General features: G+C 54.2%; 1 protein-coding gene across 4 annotated transcripts in view; it reads left to right on the top strand.

The window, feature by feature from the left end:
- DIDO1 (death inducer-obliterator 1) overlaps window positions 1–27,188 on the top strand; it is a 56,030-nt gene that overhangs the window by 11,190 nt on the left and 17,652 nt on the right. For 2 of the 4 annotated variants that reach the window (XM_040459863.1, XM_040459866.1), the window contains exons 2-7: window positions 11,151–11,317; window positions 11,793–11,905; window positions 13,199–14,030; window positions 14,446–14,767; window positions 17,379–17,591; window positions 18,417–18,627. In XM_040459863.1, the coding sequence (XP_040315797.1) occupies window positions 13,201–14,030; window positions 14,446–14,767; window positions 17,379–17,591; window positions 18,417–18,627 (1,576 nt within the window). In that variant the 5' untranslated portion in view covers window positions 11,151–11,317; window positions 11,793–11,905; window positions 13,199–13,200. Of the gene's footprint in view, window positions 1–10,476; window positions 10,553–11,150; window positions 11,318–11,792; window positions 11,906–13,198; window positions 14,031–14,445; window positions 14,768–17,378; window positions 17,592–18,416; window positions 18,628–27,188 lie in introns of those variants that run through there. The other 2 variants (XM_040459867.1, XM_040459864.1) reach the window with 2 other exon arrangements.

Raw genomic sequence — 27,188 nt, 5'->3', positions numbered from 1 at the left:
CGGCCCTCCGACAGCCGCGGCGGCCGCGCCGGCCCTCGCTGCGCTCCCGCCGAGGAGAGAAGATGGCGGCCGCCGCGGGGATGGCGGGAGGGAGGGGAGGAGGGGGCGGCTGAGGGGGGAGAGGGGAGGCGAGGTGCGGGAGAGGGAGCGGAGACGGGGGACAGTGGAGGGGGAGGGGGGCAGGGGGCCCACGGAGAGGGGGTCGCGGGGGGGGGAGGGGGCCCACGGAGCGGGGTCACCTCCCGAGGCCACTCCGAGGCCCCCGCCGCGCGTGGGCGCCTGCCTGGGGCTGGGTCCGCCGGAGGAGGGTGTTTGCTCGGGGGCCTGGTCCCGATTTGAACGGACCGGAGGGGACGGCACCATAGTACTGTCCGTTGACCCAAGTCAGCAGGGCGGGAGGCCGGCTAGTCCGAGGGCAGGGGGCGCCGCTCTTCCCTGGAAGTTCCAAGTCCAGCGGGCGTCCGCGTACGAGTGACTTGTTTGCCCAAAGTGCCCCTGGCTGCAGTGAGTTCTGCTCTCTACCCCGGTTCGCTCGTCCGGACGTCCTTCACGGACGTGAAGTTTCGTTCCGGGATCCTTTCTTGGAGTGTGGGTACGGTTCCCGGTGTTCACTTCCGTTTAACCGGAGGAGTTTGGTGTCTCCACCTGCTCTCAGGAGGGGTAATGGGACAGGTGTGTGGTCTTTGGTGCTCCAGGAAGCAGAGGAGGCTTTCGGAAAGTCGGTTTCGCTGAAAAAGAGTATTCGTCCCATCATAAAATACTGATTTTTAGTTTTCCGTGCAGTTACTTTGTCATCTTGGTGTATACTGGCCACGTTTGTGTCCCATTTTACTCTCCCGGCCAGCTTTCACCTTCCAGGGGAGGCGTGCCCCTGCAGTCGTCCTCTTTCTGTCTCCCCCACCTTTGGCACTGGGGGCCCCATTTGTTTTCTCCTGCTTCCCGCCCTGCTGCACCGCTGACAGCCCACTTAGAAGCCCGCTCTGAGGCTGCACGAGTCCCTTCCCCGTGCTTCTGTCCCCTGGAGGCGGGAACAGGCACACAAGCAGTTGTTAAAATGAGTTGTGGCAGGTAAACAGCCCGAGCGGGGTCCACTGTGAGCCGGCACTCTGCTTCCCCGACCCTGAGGTGCGTTCGCAGAGGACCTTAAAGGCCGCTTTTGCCTCCTGCGCGGTGCTTGTGACACAGTGGAGCTCAGGGCCCGTTTTCCGCTTTGAATCCAGCGCCTCCATCAGTGAGCCTAGAATCGGCGCCATAGGTCCCAGCAGCGTGAGCTGAGCTTCATTCGTCCCTTGGCCATAGAGAATGGTACCTGTGTCATTTGCAGTGAATGAGATCTGAGCATTCCGTGCCCGTTCTGACCTGCAGGGAGGGCACTGAGGTGCGAGGGAGGAACGACCTCCAAGCCCAGACCTCGGAGCCTGTTTCTTTTTTTTTTTTTTTCAACGTTTATTTATTTTTGGGACAGAGAGAGACAGAGCATGAATGGGGGAGGGGCAGAGAGAGAGGGAGACACAGAATCGGAAACAGGCTTCAGGCTCTGAGCCATCAGCCCAGAGCCCGACGCGGGGCTCGAACTCCCGGACCGGGAGATCGGAACCGGGCGAAGTCGGACGCTTAACCGACTGCGCCACCCAGGCGCCCCACGGAGCCTGTTTCTAAGGGGCCCACCCCAGGCACGTGTTCCGTGGTTCCCCCGGAGCCACACAGGCCCTGGCTGGAGGGTGGTCCCAAGAAGGGTGCTTTAGCCAGGCATTTTAAGGAAGTGGCGTCAGCGACCCGTAGAGTGATTCCTCCGTTTGCTCAGCAAGTATTTGCTGCCTCCTGGGTGCCGCGCAGCCTGGCTGTAGCAGCTCACAGAAAGGCCTCCCCGGCCTCGGAGACCAGTGCGGTGGGGCTTGTGAGGACACGCCAGCCCCTTCGCTGGCCAGCCCTTAGTGGCACCTGTGTTGGTGCGTGTACACACGCACACGTCTCTGGGACCGGTCCCCTGGGTTCCCGTTAGAAACACAGCCCAGGCATCTCAGAAGTGTCACCTGGGGAGACCCAGCCCGAGGCCTGCTGTGAAACTTCCGCCAAACGCACGTTCGAGGCCTCTTCTCCTCCTCCTTGCCGGTGTTCTTGGGGGCTTGAGCCATGACTTCAGGAATAGTGCGTGTCTTTATTTCTGATTTTCCAGCAGGAACTGTCCCTTGTTACTATGGGGTTAAATTCAGGTTATTTCAAGCACGGTTGTGTACTGATCCGAGGGAAGGGCACAAATAAAAAGTTGTGTGATAACAGGTGGCTCCCCTTTCCCGGCTGCTGCTGCTGCCGCCCATGGTTACCACTGTCTGTCCTGTCCAACAGTGATGCTCACAGCTTGTGTGCCTGTGTGAGCATCACAATGGCTCATTGAGGAGAGGTGTCGCTGGGGGGGGCCTGGAGGTGGGCCACTCGCTCAGTGCTTCTGCTGGGCTTTGTGTGGGGGGCTTGGAGTGGAGACTTCCATTCCCACTTTCTGCTTGCTTTTGGCGGCGGAGTTTTCAGGTCCTGCTGTTGACCCTGTAAGTCTTTGTACTGCCATAGGGTGTCTGACTCTCAAGGAGTCCGTCCTCAGGCAGCTCAGGGACTGGTTTCTTTTTTGTTTTGCTACGTGTTTGATTTTTTTTTTTTTAATTTTTTTTTCAACGTTTATTTATTTTTGGGACAGAGAGAGACAGAGCATGAACAGGGGAAGGACAGAGAGAGAGGGAGACACAGAATCGGAAACAGGCTCCAGGCTCCGAGCCATCAGCCCAGAGCCTGACGCGGGGCTCGAACTCACGGACCGCGAGATCGTGACCTGGCTGAAGTCGGACGCTTAACCGACCGCGCCACCCAGGCGCCCCTGTTTTGCTACGTGTTTGTGAGGTGTTCAGGGTTCTGATTGTTTTATATTTCTGTTAGCACAATATGCTTCATCTTCATACACCTGTCTGATGACACCAGGGATTTCCATTCGGCTCTTGCAGAGCAAAGATTGAACGTATTTACGGGTTAAGCCAGCTCACTGTTGTCCTTGGGTCCCTGCAGTGTGGCGCTGTGTCTCATAGAGGCCTGATTCTCACATGTCTGGTGGACTCAGGAAGTCCATTAAGAAGGTTTCTCCTAAATGGAGTTTCTCTTTTGTGTATTTTCTTATTTATGTGGTGTGGTCCCTTAGAATGGGTGCCTCATATTATCTGTGTAGTTAGTATCAAATGATTTGTGCTGATTCCATTACAAAGGCTCCGTGGTTAACAGTTGATGAAAACGCACGAATTGGGAAAGAAGGGTCAAATTGAGCTCACTTGGCGTGAGTGCTCACGGTTCTGGAGAATACTTTCTCTTGTTCAGACCTCATTTTATTTTTTGAGTACTAATTTTGAGGGTAAGTTGTTACTTGAGATTGAGTAGGTGATTGTATGTATTTGATAAGGATTCTTGTAGCTGTGACTAAAATATGCTTAATCAGTAGGTGGTGATTACCTAGTGCAATATTTCTTTCTTCAGGTGGCAGAGTCAGGTGCTATGGTTTTTGTTTCACAGACTCTGATACAGACATTTAAATGGCGTTTACCACATCTTTATGAGAAAGTAAATGAGATTCCCCCTCCCAAATACAAAGACAGATTTGCTGTGTGTTGAGTTACAAATGCCTAGAAAATTAAGATAATAATTAAAAAAAAAAAAAAAAAAGGCAAGAACACCAGAAGCCCTTCAGAACCTGCATTACAGCTGTTGCCCAGTTTCTGGACACGGGTGGGTGTGGCAGGATGTGTTTATGGGACGTGGCCACCGTGCTCTTCACTCGTGTGGGACCCACTCTCCATGGCAGTGGCCATGTGGTTTGTTGTCCTTTAATTGCAGTCTTAAAGAATTCCATTATGTGGACGTTTCTTGATTTTCCCCCCTCCCAAAATCAGTGTCCTGATGGTGGAGATGGATTTGTGTCCCTTTGTTTTTTAAAAAAAAAAAAAAAAGTGTGGCTGGGAGGGCCCTTCTACATGCACCTGCCCTTTCCCAGCTGTCTCAGCTGGGTCCAAGTGAGGCATGTCCCCCTGGACCATGGGAGCAGGAATGTTGCCTGCTCTGTCCCGGTGCGGAGTACAGGAGGGCATCTTGGTGAATATTTATCAAGTAGATTCTCCTAGGGGCCTGCTTTCGCAAACGCTCACCAATACGGACATCATCGTTTTAATAGGTGGCCCCTACCGCTTGCTGCTTGCTTCCTGTGTGCGGGCGCTGTCACTTACACAGTGTAGTTTCACGGATCCTTTTAGGAAATTGGGAGGTCACGGTCGTCCACAGTTCCCAGACGGGCAAGCACAGCCCAAAGGGAAGTGCACATTCAGCATGTCGGTACCTGTTAGGTTTGCCCCTGGGGCCGAAGCCCGTGTTCTTGTAATGCGCTGTCGAGCTGCGCCTTGAGCCTCCCGAGCCCAGCCTGCTTGGGAGAAGAACTACCCCCACTTCTACGTGGAGGAGGGGAGGGCCGACTGCCTCGGTCAGGACTGGGAATGCTGAGCCTGCGTAAAGAGGGCCCCCCCCCCACAAGATGCCCTAGCGCCCCATGGAGACAGCGGGGCTAGGTGGACACTAGGTGTGGATGTTAGACTGTGATTACACAGTCTGCCTCTTCACAGCACGTTTTTTAGTTGTAAGACATCCCGTTCCTGCACTGCTCACACATACAGCAGCAACAGTCTGAAGTTGCGTGCGTTATGTACCGGCTTACCTGTCAGGCTTGGCACTACATGAGGCTTTAAAAATTGACAGGGAAGATCCTGTGGTCCTGTAATTTCTTTGTTTAAGCCAGGACCTCTCCCACTTGCCCCCAGTACAAAACTGGACATTGGCTTCGGCTCATGTCAGAGAGAGAAAAGAAGACTCCAGTTGAAACGTGGTGGCTTCTTGACCTTAGGTCTCCACCGTTAGCCGTCGCCTCTTGGCCAGTTTGTGGCCTGCGGTCCCGACAGCACCACTCACCAGGCAGGTGCTCGGGAGGGAAGTCCTTCGTGTCTTCTCCAAACTCTATTCTCTCTGAGGTCGGGTGGCAGCCTCTGTGTGAGTCAACCATTTCGTACCTGGAAAGAAGCGCCTTCCCAGCGATCACTTGAGGGCGGGACGGAAGGTGTAGAAGAGGCGGATACTGAGCGCCGCTGCTGCCTGCCTGGCCTTGCTGACTGGGAGGGACAGGGCACCGCCTGCTTCTGGCCCGTCAGGAGCAGTCCCGTCAAGTTACCTTAAAGCCTGCTCTCTACACCTCAGCTCAAGACACATTTAGACGCCTGAATTTACTGAGGGCATCACGGAGTCTTGATTTACGTGTGTCTGTTGGTATTTACTGTACTTGACGTTTACAGGACATCTCAGTTCATTCATTTTTGAACATACAGCCTCACGCGTGTCAACGTGAATAACGTCGTATGAAAACTGTTTTCTAAGAAACAATGACAGAGGTCATTTACTTTTTTAACTTCTGGCTTAACTGACAGCAGCTGGATCCTCACATCTGCTTCTGCATGCAGACTCCGGTACATCATTTAGCTTCCAGAAGGCTTTACCACCCGCTCCCAAGTGGCCAGTGGGAGAGGCATGTGATAGCCTTTGTGGTTGCGGAGATGAGTTGACCTCGGGGACCCCCTGAAGGGCCTGAGGACCACATTTCTTGAGAACTTCTGCTTTCAATAATGATTAGAGGTGCTTTGTTGTTAAGAAATAAGAATTTTACAAAATAGTTGTCTTTAAATGCTCACATCTGGGAAAATGGGTTACTTTTAGGAAGTTAGACGATGTCTTTGAATTTTTATTGGCTCAGCCGTGTGTTTGCTTTTCGGGAAGAACTTGGGATAAAGCTGGTTTGTCCTCCCAGTGCACATGTCTCTCCCAAGTAGACCACCTGAAATGAAGTGAGAGGCCCAGAGCGTGGCCTGGGTGCCTGCTGGGTGGGAGGGGCTCTGAGACTTCTTTGGGCCTTAGGTCACGTGGCCTGACTGCCACGTCTGCGTGGAAGTGGCACTTCACATTGACTGTAAGACAGCCTTTCGATACACGCTGCCTTTCACTAGATCCTTAATTCCTGCTGCAGCGAAAATAGGGGTGAGGGTGGCCTGTGTTGGCTGTGGAATGATGCAGGTCTCCTGCGGCATGACCCCAGGAAACGACAATGCCGTGGGGTCCTGCAGTGGTGCCCCCACTCACTGGTGCTGGAAGGGAGTGCCAGCCAGCCACAGGTGCAGATGGGGCCTAGACAGACCACTGTGGATATAAAATCAATAGGGTGGCCGGTAGGGTCGGGGTCCTCCCTAGAGGGTCAGGGTTCTTAACTAATAGCTACAAGACCTAGAGACTCTTCAGGGGACACAGCTCCCAAAGCGCCTAGCAGGGGTGGCTGGCACTTGAACATCATACTGCCCAGGGAAGTGACTTACGGTGCCTGTCCTCTCTGCACACACACGCACACCTCTCCCTCTCTCTGTTGGGGAAGGAAGGAGAGGGGACTCTCCTGTCTGGGAACCCGTCCCAGCGTCATCGTTGGGGATTTAGCAGCAGCCAAGCTTGTCCCGTATGACACTTTTTACTTTTATTTTTTTAATGTTTGTTTTTGAGAGAGAGAACGCGAGCAGGTGAGGGACAGAGAGAGGTGGGGACAAAGGATCTGAGGCAGGCTCTGCGCCGACAGCAGCAAGCCCGACACGGGGCTGGAACTCATGAACCGTGAGATCGTGACCTGAGCTGAAGTTGGACGCTTAACTGACTGAGCCACCCAGGCGCCCCCATGACAGATTTTCTAATGAGTGCAAGAACCTGTATTATTGTTCAGAGGGTCACTAAGAGCCAGGCGGTGGCCTTGTGTTAAGAGCACCAGTCCCCCAGGATGTACGATTCCAACGGTCCCTTGCAGTGTTTGAAAGCATGTTTTTGTTCAGAGAGACCAGAGGGGGGCTGGCTCAGTCTGCTTGGGCTGCTTTAACAAAAGACCGTAGACCAGGGGGCTTATACAAAACACCTTTGCTTCTCACAGATCTGGAGGCCCAAGATCAGGGTGTTAGCTGGCATGGTCAGGTGCTGGTAAGGGGTCTTCAGGGCTGCAGGGGGCAAGAGAGCTGGGGTGGGGGAGGGGGCTCTTTTTAAGGGCACTGATCCTATTCATGAGGGTTCTGACCTTATGACCTAAGCACCTCCCATCTTCTAGGAGTGCCATCACCTTAGCACTGGGTTTCAAAATGAATTTTCAGGGGTGTGTACAACGCAGACCACGGCCGAAGCCCATTGAAGGTAGTGGCCCGTGGCATTAGGCAGAGAAGAGTGAAAGCCTCGTCTCCTTCTCCTTAACCTTGGCAGATGTAACGTGGCTGCTCTGGCTGCTGACACCCACGTGGAGTTGTCCACCAAGGTCACAAGCCTGTGTTCCGCAACAGAAACTGGGTAGAGGGAAACCTGTGCCCGTTGCATGCCCACAATGACCTGGAAGCCCAGCTGGATGGCAGAGCCTGGCCGGGCCTCAGTCCCCAAGGTGCTTTCAAGCAGCGGCTTTTGCTTTTTGTCTCCACACGTGTAAAAGCAGCACTAAGAAATTTTAAGCAGGGTCATTTCTAGATGTCTATATACACATCTGGGCTGTGTTGCGGACACCTTCGTTTCATCAGGATAATTTTTTTTTTTAATGTTTTTTATTTTTTGTCTTCGCGAACGAGCGCATTATAAGGGGAGATGGGGGGGGGGGAGGGGGGGAGACAGAGGATCCAAAACGGGCTCCACACTGACAGCAGAGAGCCGGATGCCGGGCTCAAACTTACGAACCACGAGACCATGACCTGAGCTGCTCCACCGACTGAGCCACCCAGACCCCCCCCCCTCATCAAGATAGTTTTAATAACCACCATGGGTTTTGGTAGCAGCAGAACTTCGAATAGGCTGTAAAAGACTTAAAAGCAGTTAACGCCGTCAAGTCAGGTTCTGTGTAGATGTTCAGATAAACAAAAATTGGATTGCTTAGTTTCCTTTGTGGGCCGGGGTCAGAAGGCAGGAGTGGCGTTTGCTGCCGCAGACCCCAGGGTTGGCGAGCGGAGGGAGCACTGGCAGAGCCCGCTGCTGGCGGCCAGGACGGTGCTCAGACCTGTGTGCTCGCCGGGGGCCGTCGTGTCAGGAAAGAGTCTTTAGTTGGGATCTCTTTCCTTTTTAGTAGTTGGAGGAACCTAGCACCTTCTCAGCCCTTTATCGTGAGCCACAAAGGGGCGGTTGTGAGGAGGGAAACCCCTTCATACAAAGCATGAACGTGAGCTTGAGCCCGGCCTGGCAGAATTTTAAATTTTCGGTTAATGAGTCAAAACAGTGAGGCTGTGTTGCAACGTTGGCTGTAATTTCTGGCTGGCAGGTTTTTTTTTCAAAATTGACATCACTTGTTTTGAATATTGTTTCAAGGGTTGGAGGTTTGCCACCAGGTGCGTGGCGGCGTGGCAGGCACACGCTTCGTGTGATCTTTTTGAGACGCAGCGCTGGCTGTTTCCTCACAGTCGTCATGCTGTGAAGACAGGAACTGCACTGTGGTTCTCGGCATAGCGTCTTCGGGAAGGCAGTCTTGTAGGTTGGTAGGACCGGAGACCCGTCTGTCCACAGGCGCATCCTAGTCCCTTCCGTGAGCGCGCGTCCTAGACGCGGAGCCCTCGCGTTTACCAGGTCGAATGTCCTGCAGCACTGGCACCCACGGCTGTTTTGGGTGGATGTTTGTTGTGTTGTGTTTTTTAAAAAAGAGGGCCACCTGGGTGTCCCAGTCTGTTAACGTCCAACTGCAGCTCAGACCATGATCTCACAGTTTGATTCTCGCAGAGCACGCTTCGGATCCTCGGTCTCCCTTTCTCTCTGCCCCTCTTCCTCCCCCATTCCCCTGCTCTCGCGTGTGCACCTTGTCTCAAAAAAAAGCATTTTAAAAAATAATTTAAGAAAATTTTTAGGGGCGCCTGGGTGGCTCAGTCAGTTAAGCATCCAACTGCGGCTCAGATCATGATCTCACAGTTCTTGGGTTCGAGCCAGGCGTCAGGGTCTGTGCTGACAGCTCAGAGCCTACTTGGGATTCTCTTTCTCTGCCCCTCGCCTGCTCATGCACTCGCTCGCCCTCTTTCTCTCTCTCTGTCTCTCAAAAATAAACACTAAAAAAAAAAAAGTCACAACTGTCAGCCTAACATTTTGAAAAGTTGTTGGAGATTCTGAAGGGAGAATTTAGCAGGTTTAGAGCAGTTTTGTGGGAGGAAATGCCTGGGCCCTTCTGATACCCAAGTGCAAGACTGTTGCTTTGCACACATGCAGGGCGTGCAGGGCTCCTCCCGGCGTTGTGCCCGCGTCCCCGGGGCCGGCGGCGAGGCCTGGGGACCTGATGGGACCTCACCACTGCGGTGTCCCAGCCTTCGAACGTCCCCTGCGGTGAAATGGCGAGTCCCCCGGAGGGCCCCCGGCAGCCTCCGGAATGGCCCTGGTCCCTGAGAGAACCGACCGGCTCCGCATTCAGGGGGCGTTTTCTCAGGTGAAAGATGGGAGTCTCGGGGAAAGCAACTGCCACTATTCGCCACTGGTGATAAAATTTGAGGTTTCAAGTGCAAATGACAGTCTCGAAAAGCCTCTGTCTGCTGGCACGAGCCCGGTGTTCCCCGGTAAGTAAAGCCGTTTGAGGAGCCGGGGACTGGCCTTAAGGCCACCCTGGCTTCTGTGTTGTAGGGAAGCAGGTCCGTGCAGACAGGTGCACTTCCCCCACCCCAGCAGGTGCCTGCGCTCCGCCCTCTTGCAGGGCCCGCCCCGGGCTGTGCAGGGCGGGAGCTGCCAGTTATAGTAACCGGAAACTTTCTCCATTTGCCTGTTGGAAACAGAATCTTTTTGGGGCCCTCAGCTTTGAAGAGCATGAAGGGGCTCTTAGAGCCGCCGGGAAGCCTTGAGCGGGGAGGACTTAGGCCAGGCAGCCAAGGAGGGCACCACGCTGAGATGGAGAACGGTGACTTCCCGCCATCGCCATCTCAGTCTCCGGGTGGCAGGGGCGCCCGCCTTCCTCCCCCCCCACCCCCCTTGGTGGGGACAGCCATGGCAGCCGGCGGGGCTGCGGGTTCCTGGGCAGTGGACTCTCTCCATTACACCCCATGTCCAAGTTCAACACGGTTTCTCTGCTTTTCACCGGGTGCGATTTTATAGTAGAATTTCTGGGCTGAGAAAATTATCACAAAAGTAATATTGCAAAGATAAACATAAAGTCAAGATAATAGTTTCTTCTGAGAAGCAAAGCGTCTGAAGTGTTGAAGCCTCAATTTGAGATGCATTTACCACATTTGAGAGATTCGGTGGCCAGGAGGTTGGATTCCGCTCCTCCTCGGAGTGGAGGGGTCACTGTCTCTTTAAAAGGAGGAGCGTCAGAATGTTGGCCTTTGTTCAGGGGTCACTAAGGAAACCGCAGTTTACCGGAGGGCTGCTGGAGGTGAGGGTTCAGCTGGCAGGGGGCGCCCTCGGGGTGGAGTGTGAAGTGTGTGAAAAGATCAGCTAGGATTGGCCCGGGAACAGGGGCCTGTTCAGTGTGCGTCTAACTGGGTGCGGGAGAATACGGGGGAGGGCTGGGTGCACTGTGCCACGCGCACGTGGACCACGGGAAGTAACTGTAAATAACGGTCTTCAGAGTTTTTCTTGGGCCTTTAAAAGGATGGCATGGCTACAGCATTAAGATTTTTTAAGTACTTGTGTTCGTATGCGGTTTGGTGCAGCCTTTTCACGTTCCCTGGTTCTCTCTCTGTGTGGTTTTATGGAGCTGGGTCCGTCTCAGAAGTGAGGTCGTGATTGGAAAGCAGCCGATTTTGCTACCTCTCTGCACTCTCCCTGCAGCTCCCTCCCAGCCTCCCCGCTGCGCCAGCCAGGACCCGCTCCTGCTCCAGGGCTGGCCTGGTCACCATCCAGAGCGTGGTCACCGTGTCTTCCCTTCGTTAAAAGTCCTTGAGGAACAGGATTGTGTTTTTTCTTTTCTTCTTTTTCTTTTTTTGACTCCCTGGATGGCTTTGTGGGTCACGTGGTAACATACAGGCAAATCAGATTACTTGGAAAGTTGATGTTTTTTTTTTTTTTTAACGTGGTTTTAGTTCCAGTTACTTACACCTACGAATTATTTTTTTATTTTCTTTTAGGAGCTTACTCCATGCGAATAGTCTCGAGATAATCTTCATTGTTACTTGTGAACCCTGACTGACAACAGCAGTGTCTGAGGCCTAGTGGTTTACTTGGACCAGGCGATTCCATCTGCCAGGTGTTTGGACCTCCAGAAAAAGCGTCCAAGCTTTCAGTGTTCCGGCAGGTAAAGTATAAGTAGCGTTAAATGTCAGCAGCTCCTTTTCACTTAATAGGTTTCAAGTCAGATGGCATCTTATGTGAAGGAACTGGTAGCATGTAACATTCATATTTGCTTGTTGGAAATAGTAAACTTTAGCCCTAAGGTGTTCAGAGAAACATTCAGCCACGTGCTGAGGGCCGGATGCCGGCCCTCCTTTATCTTCACATTGGCGTTTTATCGGAGCATAGACTTGACGTTGTGTGAGAGTTGCGTTTTGTTGAGGAGAGCTTTTCCTGCACAAAATCTCAGGTGACCAGAAAAGTGCTGTGGTCCTTGTGGGGGACGCGTGCTGATGTCACAGTCACTCCCACAAGCTTCCGACTGGCCAGAGTGTGCTGGCCAAGTTCTGGACAGAAAAGCGGGAAGGGACGGCACCTTGTGGGGAGTGAAGAATCAGGTCACGTGTGGTTTTGAATTTTGTATATTTTGTATTTTGAAGGTTTTCATTCCATAGCAGTCCTTCCCCTACACTGGAACATGGCATAGAATCTGAGTCTGCAGTAGCATTTAAATGTGATTGAAGCCTGGGAAGCTTGGAAAAAAATTCTCAAGGTATATACTGGTTTTTTCCCCCAGATTTTATCATTTGAAGCAAGAGTAGAATTTTCACGAGCATGACCTTTTAGTAATCTACTAGGAAGTTAAGAGCAGAGAATAAATACGTGTAAAGCTGTTGCCTTGGGCTTTATTTTCTCAAGTGTCCAAATTATCTGTTACTTCTTACCTGTGCGACCCTCACCTCCATGAGGTATCCGCAGGGCAGGGTGGCACTCAGCTCACCTCAGGGTTGGGGTGCGGGCACGAGCACCACACCTGCTCCATGCCCTTCCCTCTAGCGGGGCAGCCGGACGTCTTACATAGCAGCTCAGGGCTCTGAAACCCAGGGTGGAAGCAGCTGGTCCTCGAGCCGACACGTGGTTCTGTAGCTGTGCTGGGGTGGGGGGGTCCCCCGAAAGCCGGCCCTCCTCTGTTCATGCCCCGTGCGCTGCCCCCGCCGCCTGTCTTGCGGAGCCCTGTGCTGGGCAGCTGAGGGGCGAGGGGACCAGCTGGATTTGCTGGCTGCGGTTCTCCACTAAACATTGAACGTGTGGCTGTTAAATGTTCTCTAATGAGTCCCCTCAAATCTCCTGTTACTGCCTATTAGGAATCTTCAGTCAAGATGACTCATTTTGTAGTGCCTGGTGGCACAGTCTGTTAAGTGACCGACTCTTGATCTCAGCGCAGGTCATGATTTCATCGTTCATGGGATTGAGCCCCACGTTGGGCTCTGTGCTGACAGTGGAGTCCGCTTAGGATTCATTTTCTCCCTCTTCCTCTCCCTCCCTCCCTCCCTCCCTCCCCCTCCCCCTCCCTCCTCCCCCTTCCCTCCCAGCCTCTGCCCTTCCCCTGCTCACATGCACTCATGCATGCTCTCTCAGTCAAATAAATTTAGGGGCACCTGGGTGGCTCAGTCAATTGAACGTCTGACTCCTGATTTCAGCTCAGGTCACAATTTCAGTTTGTGGGTTCACGCCCGGCATCGGGCTCTGTGCTGACAGGGAAGACAAAGCCTGCTTGGGTTCTCTTTCTCCTCTCTCTGTGCCCATCCCCTGCGTGCACTCTCTCTCTCCCTCTTTCTCAAAAATAAACTTTAAAAAATAACTAAACTTAAAATTTTTTCTAAAACGGTAACTGGTTTTAACGGACACCTTCACTCCGTGTAGGTAGAAAGCTGTTATTGCCCCCGTGCCCCCTCCGTTGTGTGGATTAAAGGCCGCGTGCACTTTCAGCTCCGGGATCGTTGGTCACTGGCCCAGAAATGTCGCCTCATTAACGTCGCTTGTGGTTTGGTCGTTTCCCCGTTAGGTATGGATGAAAAAGGTGGCCCGAGCAATGAGGAAGCACCCAAGGCCATCAAACCCACCAGCAAAGAATTCAGGAAAACGTGGGGCTTTCGAAGAACCACCATCGCCAAGCGAGAGGGTGCCGGGGACGCCGAGGCAGACGCTCTGGAGCAGCAGCCCCAGCAGGGCCTTTCCTTGCGGCGCAGCGGGAGGCAGCCGAAGCGGACTGAGCGCGTGGAAGAGTTTCTCACGACGGTCCGACGGCGAGGAAGGAAGAATGCGCCCGTCTCCCTGGAGGACTCCGGCGAGCCAGTGTCTTGTCCCGTCACGGACGTGGAGACAGCATCGGAAGGGAGCGTGGAGAGCACGTCGGAGGGGAAGGGCGGGCCCACGGCAGGCTCCGCGGGGGACAAGGAGCAGCCGGCCGCCCCCACAAAGGCCAAAGGGGGTGAGGGCGAGGACGACACCTCTGACAGTGACAGCGACGGGCTGACTTTGAAGGAACTGCAGAACCGCCTGCGGAGACAGCGGGAGCAGGCAGCGGCCGACAGATCCCCCAGGAGCCTCCAGAGCCGCCTGCGGAGGAAGCGCCGAGAGCAGGGTCCCACGCAGACCGGCGGCACGGAGGCGGCCGGTGCCACAGAGAGCTCGCTGCCCGGCGAGCAGGAGCCCGAGGCCGAGCAGGGCACCGTGTCGGAGGCCGAGAAAGACAGCGGAGAGCAGGAGCCAGAAGGGAAGGCGGCTCAGGGGATGGAAGGCAGAGACCCCAGGGACACGGGCCGGCAGCGGCCCGAGTGTGAGGCCTACGAGCCCAACGCTCTGTACTGCATATGTCGTCAGCCCCACAACAACAGGTAGGCCCGGGGCCGCCCCCTGTTCTGCTCGTGAGGCAGCACAGACTGGGATGCCCCCATCCTCCTAGAGGCCCCTTGCACAGCGCTGCTCTACACCATTCTGGAAGGGGGCACAGGGGCAGGCTCTGGCTGGGTGGGGGGCGGGAGACGAGCGTGGTCTGTAGGCTGGAATACCAGGAGCCGGGCAGCTCACTCCCAGAATGCTGCCCCCCCTCCCCCCCGAAACAAAAAGACCCGAATTTGAATGATGGTAAATGCAAGAGAAGGGCATTGAATAGTCATCATTTTCTTCCCTCTTTCCTGTATTTTGCTTTTTTTCACAATAGGGTTTTAAAGCCAATTCATTTTTTAACGTACCACAAGTTGAGCGTTTGTCGTGTTTTCCAGTCTTGATACCATTATCGTATAATTTCAGGTTTATGATCTGCTGCGACCGATGCGAAGAGTGGTTTCACGGCGACTGTGTGGGCATTTCCGAGGCTCGGGGAAGGCTCCTGGAGCGCAACGGCGAGGATTACATCTGCCCGCACTGCACCATCCTGCAGGTGCGGGACGACGCGGAGCCCGAGGGCACGGAGCAGCAGGAGGCCGGGTGCGGGCCCACAGACTCAGACGGTGCCGACTGCACCAGCATGGGGACGGTGGAGCAGAAGTCCAGTGAGGACCAAGGAATAAAGGGCAGGATTGAGAAAGCTGCAAACCCCAGCAGCAAGAAAAAGCTCAAGATATTCCAGCCCGTAAGTACTGGTGTGCGAGGCCAGCGGAGAGGGCGGACCCCATAGATCACAGGTTCCCGTCCACAGAGGGAACAGTGTCGGGACTCGAGATTCTTTCTCTCGGAGCAGGGCGCTGTGTCTGCCGTGGGCTGGGCTCTGCTGGAAGGCAATCCTCTGCACTTTGCTTCGTGGGCCTCCCGCACTCGTGCCCCTGCAGGACGCCACAGGGGACCTTTTATTTAAGTCCTGTCTATCTCCTATACGGTTTTTATCAAGTTAACGTTTTCCTTAAACACTTATTTATAGAGTTTGATTTTTGGGGGGTGCCTGGGTGGCTCAGTCTGTTGAGCGTCCAACTCTTGATTTTGGCTCAGGTCATGATTCTAGAGTCGTGGGGTGGAGACTGCTTGAGATTCTTTCTGTCTCTTCCTCTGTCCCTCTCCCCCACTCGCACTCTCTCTTTAAATAAAAATAACTTAGAGTCCGTTTTTCTTTTTTTTTTTTTCCCCAACGTTTATTTATTTTTGGGACAGAGAGAGACAGAGCATGAACGGGCGAGGGGCAGAGAGAGAGGGAGACACAGAATCGGAAACAGACTCCAGGCTCTGAGCCATCAGCCCAGAGCCCGACGCGGGGCTCGAACTCACGGACTGTGAGATCGTGACCTGGTTGAAGTCGGACGCTTAACCGACTGCGCCACCCAGGCGCCCCAGTCCGTTTTTCTTAAATATTCTTTCTGGAGTTTCACATACACGTTAACGAAATTATTTTGAGCTCCTGAAGTAAACGTACACCTGTATCACCTGACCCCACCATCCTGAGAGGGCTGGTGGTCTTGCGAGCACCAAGGGCAGTGCTGGTGATCCAAGGTCCCTGGGCGGGAAGGCGGGAGATCCCTCTGGCCTGACTGCCTGTAACAGCCTCAGGTGCTCCCGGTGCTCCCGCCAGCTCAGTCTCTCTTTTCCTAGCTCTGCTACGTGCTTCTCCTTCTAGCTGGCTCTTAGGTCTCTAGGACCATGGCACTCTGTCCTCTCTCTCATGTATGTTCAGCTTGTGCTGTTGAGCAGTGTCACAGACCCTCATGAGCACGTTCCTACAGCCCTTCCTGAGTCCTGGATGGCCTTGAATTGGAGGCCTGTCCTTCAGTGGGCATTGGGCATGCAGAAGCCGTGAGGGCTGTGGGAGCCTCGAGGTAAAAGTGCCGTGAGATCTGGACCAATTAAGCGTGGCCAGCAAGGAGTGCCAGGACGTACTGAGTGGGCGTGTGATGCTCACTGTTCATATCATGTTCGGTCATTAAGGAAAATTCATGGAGGGGCGCCTGGGTGGCTCAGTCGGTTGAGCGTCCGACTTCGACTCAGGTCATGATCTCACAGTTCGTGGGTTCAAGCCCTGCATCAGGCTCTGTGCTGACAGCCTGGAGACTGCTCCGGATCCTGTGTCTCCCTCCCTCTCTCTCTCTGTCTCTCCCCCAACTCATGCTCTGTCTCTCAAAAATGAATAAACGTCAAAAAAAGTTAAAAAAAAAAAAATTTCACGGAATTGGAAATTAACGGGAAAAGTCACCTTAATATCACGTCTTTATTGTTGATCTGTTTGAGGTTATACAGGCTTAATTTTATTCTTGGTTAAACTTGGATTTTGTGGAAGAAAAACAATCTCAGAATACGTTAATTGGAGAAGTAAGATTTTGCTCAAGTACACTTGAGGGATAGGTTCATGTGTATTTTAGTCTTGACCACCAAAAAAAAACCCCACACGTTGGCAAATGTTAACAGAAGTGCACGGGGTAAGATCTCGTGGTAGGTGAGGTCCCTCTTGCTTGCCTAGTGAGTGACCACAGTCTTAGTGGCCTTGCACAGCATGATTTATCAGCTCAGTTTCTGTGGGTCAGCGGCCTCTGCACAGGGTCGTAAGAGACTGCACCCCAGGTACCGCTGCAGTCTGGGGTCTCATTGGAGGCTCGGCTGGGAAGAGACCCGCCTCTGAAAGACTCCCAACGGTTTTGTGTCTAAACGTGCCCTGTGCAGTGTCTGGCACAGTGGTACTAAAAGTCATTCATTGTTTCTCGGAGATTCAAATTGAGTTGGGTGTTGTGCATTCCATCTGGCAGCCTCCCCCTCAGAACCTGGCCGTGGGGGCTCCTGCACAGGACCACTTGCTTTTTGAAAACTTGCAGTGGGGTCTTCTCTCTGCTGCAAGGCCCGGTCCCTCTTTTATGGTTTTCACTTGACTAAGCCAGGCCCTTTCAGTTATTCAGAAGAGTCTCGTTTGGGATCTCAAGTACGTCAGCGAAATCTCTTCCTGTCTGCCTTGTAATGGAACCTAATTATGGGTGTGAAATCCCATTGTGTTCAGAGGTCCACAGAGGCCGTGCACCAGGGCAGAGTCCCGGGGTCCCCTTCGAGTCCTGCCTGCCACAGGTGGCATGAGGGGTAGTTACTGGAAGCGCCTAGCCAAGGGACAGATGGTCCGGGTGCTTTGGATAAACGGAGATGTGCTTTCATTCTTACCAGAAACATAGTTAGTGCCTCCGTTAAAAATCGTGACGTCGCTACTAGTAAGTGGTTCCCAAAGCGCTGTAACCACTAAAACGGGTGAGCACGCTGAAGCCCTGTGTTTCATCCTGCAGGTGGTAGAGGCTCCTGGTGCCTCAAACTGTATCGGCCCCGGGTGCTCGAACGTGGCGCAGCCTGACTCGGTTTACTGCAGCAGCGACTGTATTCTGAAACACGCCGCAGCTACCATGAAATCTCTAAGTGCGGGTAAAGAACAAAAACCGAAACCTAAAGACAAGACCAAGATGAAGCCGGAAAAGCTCATTCTCCCGAAATGTAGCGTCCAGGTAAGTTGACCGAGACCAGCCCTGTGAGTCGTTGACATGAGAAGCGGGTGGCAGGCGGGCCCCTTCGGTGGCCTTTGTGGCCTGGCTGGGCCCGCGCCCCTCCACAGTGCTCCTGTCAGAGTCACAAATGCGCACGTCTTCTGTCCGCCCTCTCGGCGCGGGCGTCACACTCGCGCGGGAGAAGAGCTGGGCCCCGGCAGGAGCGTGTGCACCTTGCACTCACTCACAGCGAGGGTGGCGTGGGTCCCCTGCGGCCAGACTGGGCCGCACTTGAAGACCTGCCACGTGGAATTGTTCTGTGCTGCATGTGATCTGGGAAGAACCCGGGATGCTTTAAGGTCACGGGCACTTGTGTTACCAGGAAGCCCTTGACCAGAGTTTGAGCTCAGCTTGGCTTGGCTGTTTCAGTCCCGTTACGTCTGTGACAAGCAGGGTGTCGGTGGTGCTGTTTGGGGGAGCTGTTCTTAAAGGCTGCTCAGCCTTTAGATGGCTTAAATTTTAAAGCTGGTGATTTTGAATCCCAGGCTCCCCAGAGCAGCACTTGCTGCTGTGCACGGGGCCGTGGCAACAACGCCGAGTGCCCAGCCTAGGAGGCAGGACTCCACTTTCCTCCACGTCCTGGCGTCCACAGGGCTTACCCAACACGTTGTCACCCAGGTCCTCCTTCGAGTCCATCGCTCCCCAGGGGCCTGCACCTCGCTCAGGGTGGCGAGGGGCTTCAGACGACCCGAACCGTAGAGCGTATCATGCCTTTCGTCGTGAAGCGCGGCGAGCGAAGGCTCTTTTCTGACCTCCGTAATGATTGGGGTTTTGCTGGTTATCCAGGCAGGCGTGAGAATCTCTTCTGTGCATAAGAGACCAGCTCCAGACAAGAAAGAAAACATAGCGAAGAAGGCGACAGTGGCCCCTTCGAGGAGCGAGGTGTTCGTGAAGGAAGCGACCTGTGAGGGCACGCCGTCCTGGGCAAGCGACCACAATTACAATGCAGTAAAGCCAGAACAGACTGCTGCCCCCTGGCCACCACTGTTGTATAAATGTATGTATCACCTAGGGGTAGCGTCTGGACCCTTCCCGGTCTTTCTGGACAGCCAGCACTTGGGCCTGTCCAGAACTAGGAGCTTTAGCCACGTTTAATGGTGCACCTTCAAAGATCGGAGCACATTTCCGAGTCCGGGATGCCTCCAGCCCCGTGCACCTCCTCAGTGTGTTGGCGCTTCCTGTCAGTACAAACCTCAAAAAGCTGTACAAACCTCATTGCTAAATTTAGTTTCACCTGGCGATCTAGGTCTTTAATCTCTTTCATTTTTATTGTCGGGCTCTGGTAAGTATCCGTGGTCTCCAGCGAGGTCTCACTGAGGGCTGCGCTTCCGGCACTCAGACCCCACCAGTCCGGGGGCCTCCACCTTCTCTCCTTTCGGCGCGGGGAGGCCTCTGCGGGCAGTGCTGCACCGGATGCTCAACTAAAGTAGGATTTTCAGGAGTTCAGTCAGTTTGGATCCAGCAGGAATTTTTTTCATGTCTGATTCAAATACTACACACACACACACACACACACACACACACACACACACACACACACTCCAGCTTTGAAGGCTGTTTACCGCTGCTCCATATTCTCTAAGGTAAGTGAGCGTGCGGCCTGACCCTTGGAGCGGCGCCCCCGGTGGAGGGGAAGTGCCGCGCTCCCTGGTGCCCGACTCCTCTCCGGGGGCGTGCGCTGTCGGGTGGGGCCCTCAGCCTCGGACAGGCGCCCTGGGCCAGAGCGTGCAGTGGGGTCCTTTCTGTTCGCTCATTTCTCAGTCAGGCGCTCCAAAATTCTGGAAACTTAAATTGATCCATAGGGCGCAGTGTACTCCATTATTAAGATTCTTTTTGTTCCATTTTAATTTATGTTCTTTTATATTGTTTTGTGCTTCTTACAAAAATTCCAAAATACTGAGTAGTCTTAAATTCCAAGAGCGTAGACTGCGTGCTGCATTCTCCTGAGCGCAGGAGCTGGGTGCTCCTGTAGGTCATTGCTAGAGCCCGTGTGGTCGGGAATGTGTAACTACTCACTCGGAGAATGTAAGTGACCTGAGACCTATGGAATTACAAGGCAGTACTAGGTGGGTGGGGAGGGGGAGTTAGGAGTGAGCTATTAAATTACAGGATTAACCCATTGCTGTGTTAAAATGAGTCTCTGATACACCTTAGGTTGTTGAGCTGAGAACTTCGTTGCTCGCGACCTGTCTCAGATTTTCAGCAGAATAGCACTTTTACAGACCTCACGCACGTCCCCACAAATGAGCATCACTGAGCATCACGGATGAATACTGGGGGCGGGGGGGGGGGCGGTGCAGGAGCAGTTCACTTTGGAACACTGTGCCACAGTGCGCAGAGTTGGTCACAGGCACGTGACAGGACAAAGGAAACCGGGAGTCACCCCGGAAGCCCTGGCCGGCTGCAGTACAGTTCCATCTCTGTCGACCAGACCTGGAAAAGCTGCCGTGAGGCTCCCCGTGCGCGTGGGGGTGGGGGTGGAGGAGTGCTGGGCGAGGACGGTGGGCACACGGGGTAGGGAGTCCAGGAGGAGGCCCCCTGCTCTGCCCCTCTCACCTCCACCTGCTGCTCTGCCTCTCTCACCTCTACTTCTCTGCCCCTCTCACCTCTGCCTGCTTCCTCTGCACATCAGCCCCCCCGCTGAGGCCCGAGCTGCTCCAGCTGACAGGGGACAGATGAGTGACTGCTGGCCTTTCTCAGCACACTCACATCTCAAAATTAAAGCCGATGGATAGCCGCCATTTATGGAACGCGTAAGGGACACATTTTTGAGCTAGTTGCTTCTCATCCCTTTTTGTTGCGCCAGAAATGTCATCTTCCGGTCATTAGTAAAATACCCGACTTCGGTCTCGGTGAGTAGCAGTTGTGTCTCTGCCTCTCTCCACCCAAACTATCACCTCACAGTTGGGGTCGCAGGCAGCGTGCGCACACACAGCAGAACCCTGCGTCCCCACGGGGACCACCCCTTCCTTTCTGGCTGGCCGCAGAGCGCTCTCCTGGGTTAGGGTCCAGCTGGCGTTGGGACAGTGGTTAGGAGGAGGCATTCCCACGTTGACCTGGGTACGTGTCAAGTCTGTGGGCAAATTGCCACCCAACCTGTCTTGCCTACTGTTGAGGGAACGACACTCTGACCCCGGAGGTGCCCCGGGCTTCCCTCTCCTTCCCAGGCCGCTGGTGCTGACCTTGGGTTGTGGGTGTGGGGCAGCCGTGAACATGGGTGCAGGGAGACCTCCCATCAAACAGGGAAGGACTCAGAAGCTCTTCCTGCTTCTCACAGAAACATCAGCAGGGGTGATGCAATTCACATACCATTGTTCCTCTGACTCGTTTTTTTGTTTTTGAGGATTTCTGTACAGTTTCTTTAACTTCTAGAAGCAATTGCCACTTTATTTCTTCACTCAAGTCATGGTACTCCTTTGTTTTGATAACCTTATTTTTTTCTGTTCTTTTTCACTGTTGGGTCAACCTCCTGTTAAGGCATGAAGAGGGCTGAAAACTTTTTTCTAAGATGCCTTTGATTTATCAGAGTTCAGAAGTGAAGTGGAATTCTGATACCCATATGCACCATTCCTGGTACCTAGGATCCCCTATGTGGGCTCATTAGGGGACTTCAAACACTGGGGTTCTGAACAGATTTTGACTGGAAAATGGGATTTCTGCGGTTTCATCTAGTTGAGAAGTAGAATGGACACCCTAGCAACCTCTCCACCCAAGCTCAGATGTCTTAAAACCGCTCACACAGATAGAAGCATCTCCTCACTAAGTGCCGGGCACACCTCACTGTCCACCTGCTTACGAAATGGATCAAGGAGAACGTGGATTTTCACGAGGATAACTAGGGGTGTGGGCTCCGGAGGCGTGCTTAGGAGCCCTAAATTTCCTATAACAAATATGGGGGGGGGGCACTAGGACCCAGGAATACTTTGTAGAAATGGAAATCCTTGGGTTCTGCCAGTTGCGGGAGCCATTTTTATTAGTCCGTTCCAGAATGGCCCTTGGCAATAAAATGTGGTTGGAGACCAATGAGACCTGGTACATCTGAACCAATTAGAGGAAAAACCAAAACTTGTACTGATAAAAGATTTAGCTTGGCGAGACTTTAACGTTATCCATGTAGCTGGAGTTTTCTGAGTTCTCAGATGATAGTCTTCTCGCATTTTAAGCAGTTTTTACAAGCTTAAAACTAACAAGACAGGTCAGGGAAAGGTTTCACATGCCCGTCAACTTAACACTCAAGAGGAAACCTTCTGTAGCTCCCAGTGCCGCCCCCTTAGTAGTTGTGCTACAGTCCCTGGCAGGTGGGGGGTGCCGGAAGTTTCCAGCAGGGTAGGCCTCACTCAGGCCAGTGACTTTGGGGAGCTGCGAACCTGCTCTGTTACGTAAAGACAGGCTGCAGGAGAGTCCGTCTGCGGGCCTCGGTGTCCCGGAGTCCACGGGTCCCTTCGACGGCGCTGCCGTAGTCCCACCAGTGCAGCACAGGGATTTCAGGGCTGTCTGCATAAAGTAGGACGTTCTTGATTATATGTGTGCGATGCGTCCCTGTGCACATAGCTGTATTCATTGCTTCAGTAAACCGAAGAAGCTTTGCTGAGAGAAGGCTGGGCCCTCTACTAGTGGCGAGAGCCTGGAGAAGCTCAGCCAGGAGCACACGGAGGTAACTGCGGCAGGGCCCTGACTCTGGTCTGCACGGGGCCAGCAGCCTGGTGGTTTCTGCTCAGCGGGGCCCTTTGGGACGAGGGATGGACAGAGAAAGGTCAGCGGGCTCTCCTAATGTGGCTCAGGCCCCTAGTGTGTTGGGTGAACTAGTAAACCATTTGGGCACAGATGATCCTGCTTACGATCACCCCTGGTGGGAGCTGCGGTCATGCCTGTCAGCCAGTTCAGAGCTCTGAGTCCCACGGGAGCCTCGGGCCCTGTGTCCAGTCCTACATTGGCCGTGGGCCACTCCCCCGATGGCAGCTATGTCATCAGGAAGGGCGAAGCGCCCATCTCCCCACGAGACTTTGGTCCCGTCTCTTCCAAGTGGCTCACGTTGGAGGACAGTCACTGGTTCTTTTCTGGATTACCCATCCAATATGAAGGAGCTTCGGGGTTGATTTTCAAAGTACTGGACGTGAAACTTAAAATGAGGGAGAGTGACTTCCTTCCAGGCGTATTCCACAAGTTTCTCGCAGAGTTCTGTGCGCCTCTCTGTTAAGGCGGAAGTCACTCGAATATGGGACGTCAGTAAGAAAAGCCTTGTGAAGCCCTGACCGTGACAATCTGGGGGTCTTCATAATGACCTCCTGAAGATGGTGTCTAGTCCGAGCAGCATCGGGGTGCAGCTTACGCTTGCTTGAGTGTTCATCGGGAGGTGATACGTGCTTTCTGATAGAAAAGCAAGTTGGTACTTTATTGTGCTTCTCGAAGAAAAATGCACTTTCAAGCGTTTAAGCAAAGGCACAAGAACAAACTGGTTTTGTCTTGCTCTGGTTCACTTCACTTTTCGTACCAGGGTAAGTCCTGGCCGTCAGAGGTGGGGAAACACGGGGCCGCCCGGCCCTCCCGGCCCTGTGCCTTCCCTTCCTGTGGTGGAGCCCACGGGGCAGGGTGGCCTGGCTCTCAGCTGAGGGGCACAATTGGGGCCGGCGGGATGGGAGCAGGGGCTGGGATCCTGAGCCAGTGGGCGGGTCTGCGAGGGGCACGTGGTCTCTCACTTGGGGCCTTGGGGGACCTACCCGCACCGTGGAGCCCGCCGGCGCCTAACGCCCTGAAGCACTGTTTTCTTTCTTTGGCTTTTATAGCCGGTCACCCGAGGCGGGTGTGCCTGAGTTTCATCTTGGGGAGTTTTTAGGGTAAAGCGGTACTAGTTCGGGCAGGACCAGAAGCACAAAAGCTTTAGAGCGATTTGCAGCCGGACTGAGGGCTTGTCACTGGTTCCCGTGAAGGGCAGTCCCTAGACGTGTCTGGGGCCGCCGTGCGGGGCGGGAGCTTCACCTGAGCGGCTGCCACTTCCTCTGCTGCAGCCCAGGGCTCCCGACTCCGCTGAGGCCCGCCAGTGCCACCCAGTGGCCAGCGGTGCCGCGGCACCGCTACCGCCTGGCACTGTGACAGGCTCCGATCCGGGCGTGCACACTGGCCTGGCCTGCCGCGCCCTCTTGCTAGGCTTTGCCCGAGAGCACTCCTCTCTGTCACCAACAAGCGGCCCGATCTGGCAGAAACCGCTCCATCTGGGCCGATGGCCTGACCCCTCGGGAGCGGCCCTTCCTCTGGCTGCTAGAGTCCCGGCGAGCCCCTTAAGTCCTGCCTGGCCCGGCGTTCCCCGCGAGCGGGCCCCAGGGTGTGGGCACTGAGGGACTCAGCATGCTCCCGGCGGGCGGTCTCCCTCCAGTAGGCCGGGCAGCCTCCGGCGGGGGGTGCAGGCACTTCGCCTTGGCGGACCGGAGCGTCCTTCAGTGCTTGGGGCCCATCGGCGGTCCCCTGAAGCTGCCCTTGGGTGGCTGTCTAGAATAACGGTTTTTTTGGTTGGCCGTATACAGTTATTCCTTGCTCTTCTGGAAACTTATACACGGCATCCTACATTTAGTGAATCTGGATAAAGAGTCTGCAAACTTGATTTTAGCTCTGCTCAAAAATAGAGATTCTCTCACTGCGACAGCATTCCGGTGCCGTGCAGGGCCAGTCACTCCGGCAGCAGCCAACGCGGGCCCAGCTGGCGGGGGGACCAAATGCAGCGGGGTCTGCCGCGCCTGCCGGATAGAAGCATGGTGGAGGTTTTCAGCCTGTCAGAGTGGAAGATGGGCGTGTCCGATGCACTGGTGGCGTCCGCATCAGTTTCAGAACGTCGTACTAATAATCTGCTTTTTTATCTAATTGTCATACCTCTTTATATACTCCCTCAAGCCCAGATGAGGGACGACAGGAGCTGATCTTAAAGAGGTAGCAACCGGTTCTATAAAATAGCAGCATGGTGAACAAGGAAAGCCACCCTCTGCTTTTTAAACAGATTGTGTTCATTTACCACCGAAGCGTTCTTGGGTAATAGGTCACTTTAATCCTACGTATTGGGAATGTCCTAAAAACGATGTTGACTTGGCGTTTTGCTGAATGAGAAAACAGGTCAGACAAGTGGAAGTATTGATTTTAGGTTCTGACCGGGACACTTTGGAGTAAGCGTTTTATTTTTTTTATTTAAAAAAATTTTTTTTATGTTTATTTTTGAGAGAGAGTGAGAACAGGGGAGGAGCAGAGAGAGAGGGAGACACAGAATCCGAATCAGGCTCCGGGCTCTCAGCCTGGAGCACACAGCCCGACGACGTGGGGCCTGAACTCACGAACCGTGAGATCATGACCTGAGCCGAAGTGGGACGCTTAACCACCGAGCCACCCAGGCGCCCCTGAAGTACGTGTCTTGAGAGTTCCAGTTTTTCACCTTAAGTGAAATGCAGCCACTCAAATGTCAAGTGACGAGATTTGCTTCTGGTGCCATCACACAGGTGTCCTGTACGCGACCAGCCTTCCCAGGGTGTCTGGAAGTGCCCTAGGCCAGCTTTCTAAGTGTGCTCCTAAAGTGGTCTTGGCAGAGTTTGTCTTCATGAAAGGCAGTGACAGAACCAGTTCTGGGCCTCAGTTGTCATGACGGCTGCTGGCGGCCAGCTGCCTGCCTCTGCTCGAGGTCCGTGTGCTGGGGGCCTTGCTTCTGTCCCTGTCCTTGTGGGCCGCTCTTCTCTTGCCCCCTGCCTCCTGCAAGAAAAGGGGCCGTCCAGCTGATTTCACCCCAAACTAGCAGCCCCCACCACCACCACCACCACCACCAGCAAGGTGGACCTTGTGGCCAAATCTGAGTTGCTGAAAATCTGTCTGAGTGTTGAGGTTCGGGACCCCTGAGGTCTGTGAACGTGATGTGATGGGGCTGGAGAAATGTCATCTCGTCCCCATTATGTGCCCGCTTCTTACTTTGCAAGAAGTCATCATTTCCGCGTGCTTTCTTGGAAAGTCCAGATCCCGAGGGCATGAGACATTTACGGGGGTGGCCGTTGGTGACAGTGGGCACAGGTGATGACAGGTGGGGTGAGGGTGGCGCACAGGCCACCTTGGGGGGGGGGGGGGGGGCGGGAGGCTCTGTGAGGTGAAAATACCGGCTGCGGAGTCCGAGTTGACAAACCCAGTGGCTAAGTACTTGGGAGGCTGGCTGGCCTGAGATTTGGATCCGTGCAGCACTTGGATACAGACTCGGTAGGATCCAAGTTTTGTTTATAAAGCGGAGAAGTTGAGGTCCCAGGCCCTCCAGTTCCCACTGCTGCACCGGCCCTGTCGGCTGCTGCAGGGAGGGGGCCCGTGAGAGCAGCGCACTGGCCCTCTGCCCACATGGCCGGGACCTGCGGCTGCCCGAGGGCCTCGTCTGCAGGTTGGGTCCCCTCTTCCCTCACTGGAGACTTTTTCCCTCGTGCCTTAGAACAGTTAAGAGAAGCAGCGGTGGCGGACGGGTGACTGAAGATCGCTGGAACATATGTCGAAGCCACCCCCACCCCCCCATTTTAGTGTCTGAGAGGCAGTTTCTCCGGTGGTCCCTTGAGTGACTTAACCGCCACCCTCGACAGCATCCCCACGCGGTATCCTGGCCATTTGGCTCCTCCAGACCCCTGTCTGTCACTACACTGCACCCACCAGGGGCCGTCCATGACCTTCCCGCTTGCGCTGCTCCCCGAGCAGCTGTGTCCCCGGAGGGGCTGCGACCCTGGCCCAGAACCGCCTCCCTTGTTTCCCGCACACCTTCACCCTGATGGTCTGATCACAATCGAGACCATCGGTCCTTTCCGTCCTTTCTCTCCCCCACCGACATGTGCCAGCATCACGTAAAGATTTGTGTGCAAGTGAGGAACTTTCCACATTATTTTAGCTTTCAACCACAGCCCTTGTTTGGATCAAAAGTGCTAATTTAGCGTCCTGCCCCATAATGGGGTACAAGCAGAAGACCGTGGGGACATCTGTCACACCACCTCTCTTTGCACGTGGAGCGGCTGGCCGTCCCTGTGCCGTGGGTCCCCTCAGCTTTCCCTCTTGCACTGATGCCCTCCTTTGCCCTTGACTGCTGGCCAGATTGGGGGGGGGGGGGGACACCCGTGTGCAGTGCGGCCCCCAGCAGTGCAGCTCGCCCTACCGTAGCCCAAGGGCCGGCGAACATGCGTTTACAGAGAACGCGTCTGTCTGATTTCTACACTCAGGTTCACAAAAACATTACACTTGTCTGTGAAAGTGTTCTTCTGAATCTTTTTCTGATCCTGCAAAATTTGTCATTCAATTTTCAAGTTAGTGATTTAAATTAAGGCTTTGGAAACTCAGGTTTGTTTCTTGAAGTGAAAGGTATAACATAATAAGATAGCAAAACATTATTTTCTGAAATATGGCGTGGCCACTTACAAATATTGCTGGCAACCCCTAACTAACACTCGTGAACTTCCTGATTTTAAGTTGCCGTCCCGGAGTAACGCGCGGTAAACTTTGCTGGTTCCGGGGCGAGCGTGCTTTTTGAGTCGGGTGACCGCACAGCCACCTTCTCCCTGCCTCACTGAGCGTGTT

This window comes from Herpailurus yagouaroundi, unplaced genomic scaffold (assembly GCF_014898765.1).
Source record: "Herpailurus yagouaroundi ecotype Mexico unplaced genomic scaffold, PumYag 246, whole genome shotgun sequence".
In the NCBI taxonomy this organism is placed as follows: domain Eukaryota; kingdom Metazoa; phylum Chordata; class Mammalia; order Carnivora; family Felidae; genus Herpailurus; species Herpailurus yagouaroundi.
This window is presented reverse-complemented; position numbering and strand designations above follow the sequence as displayed.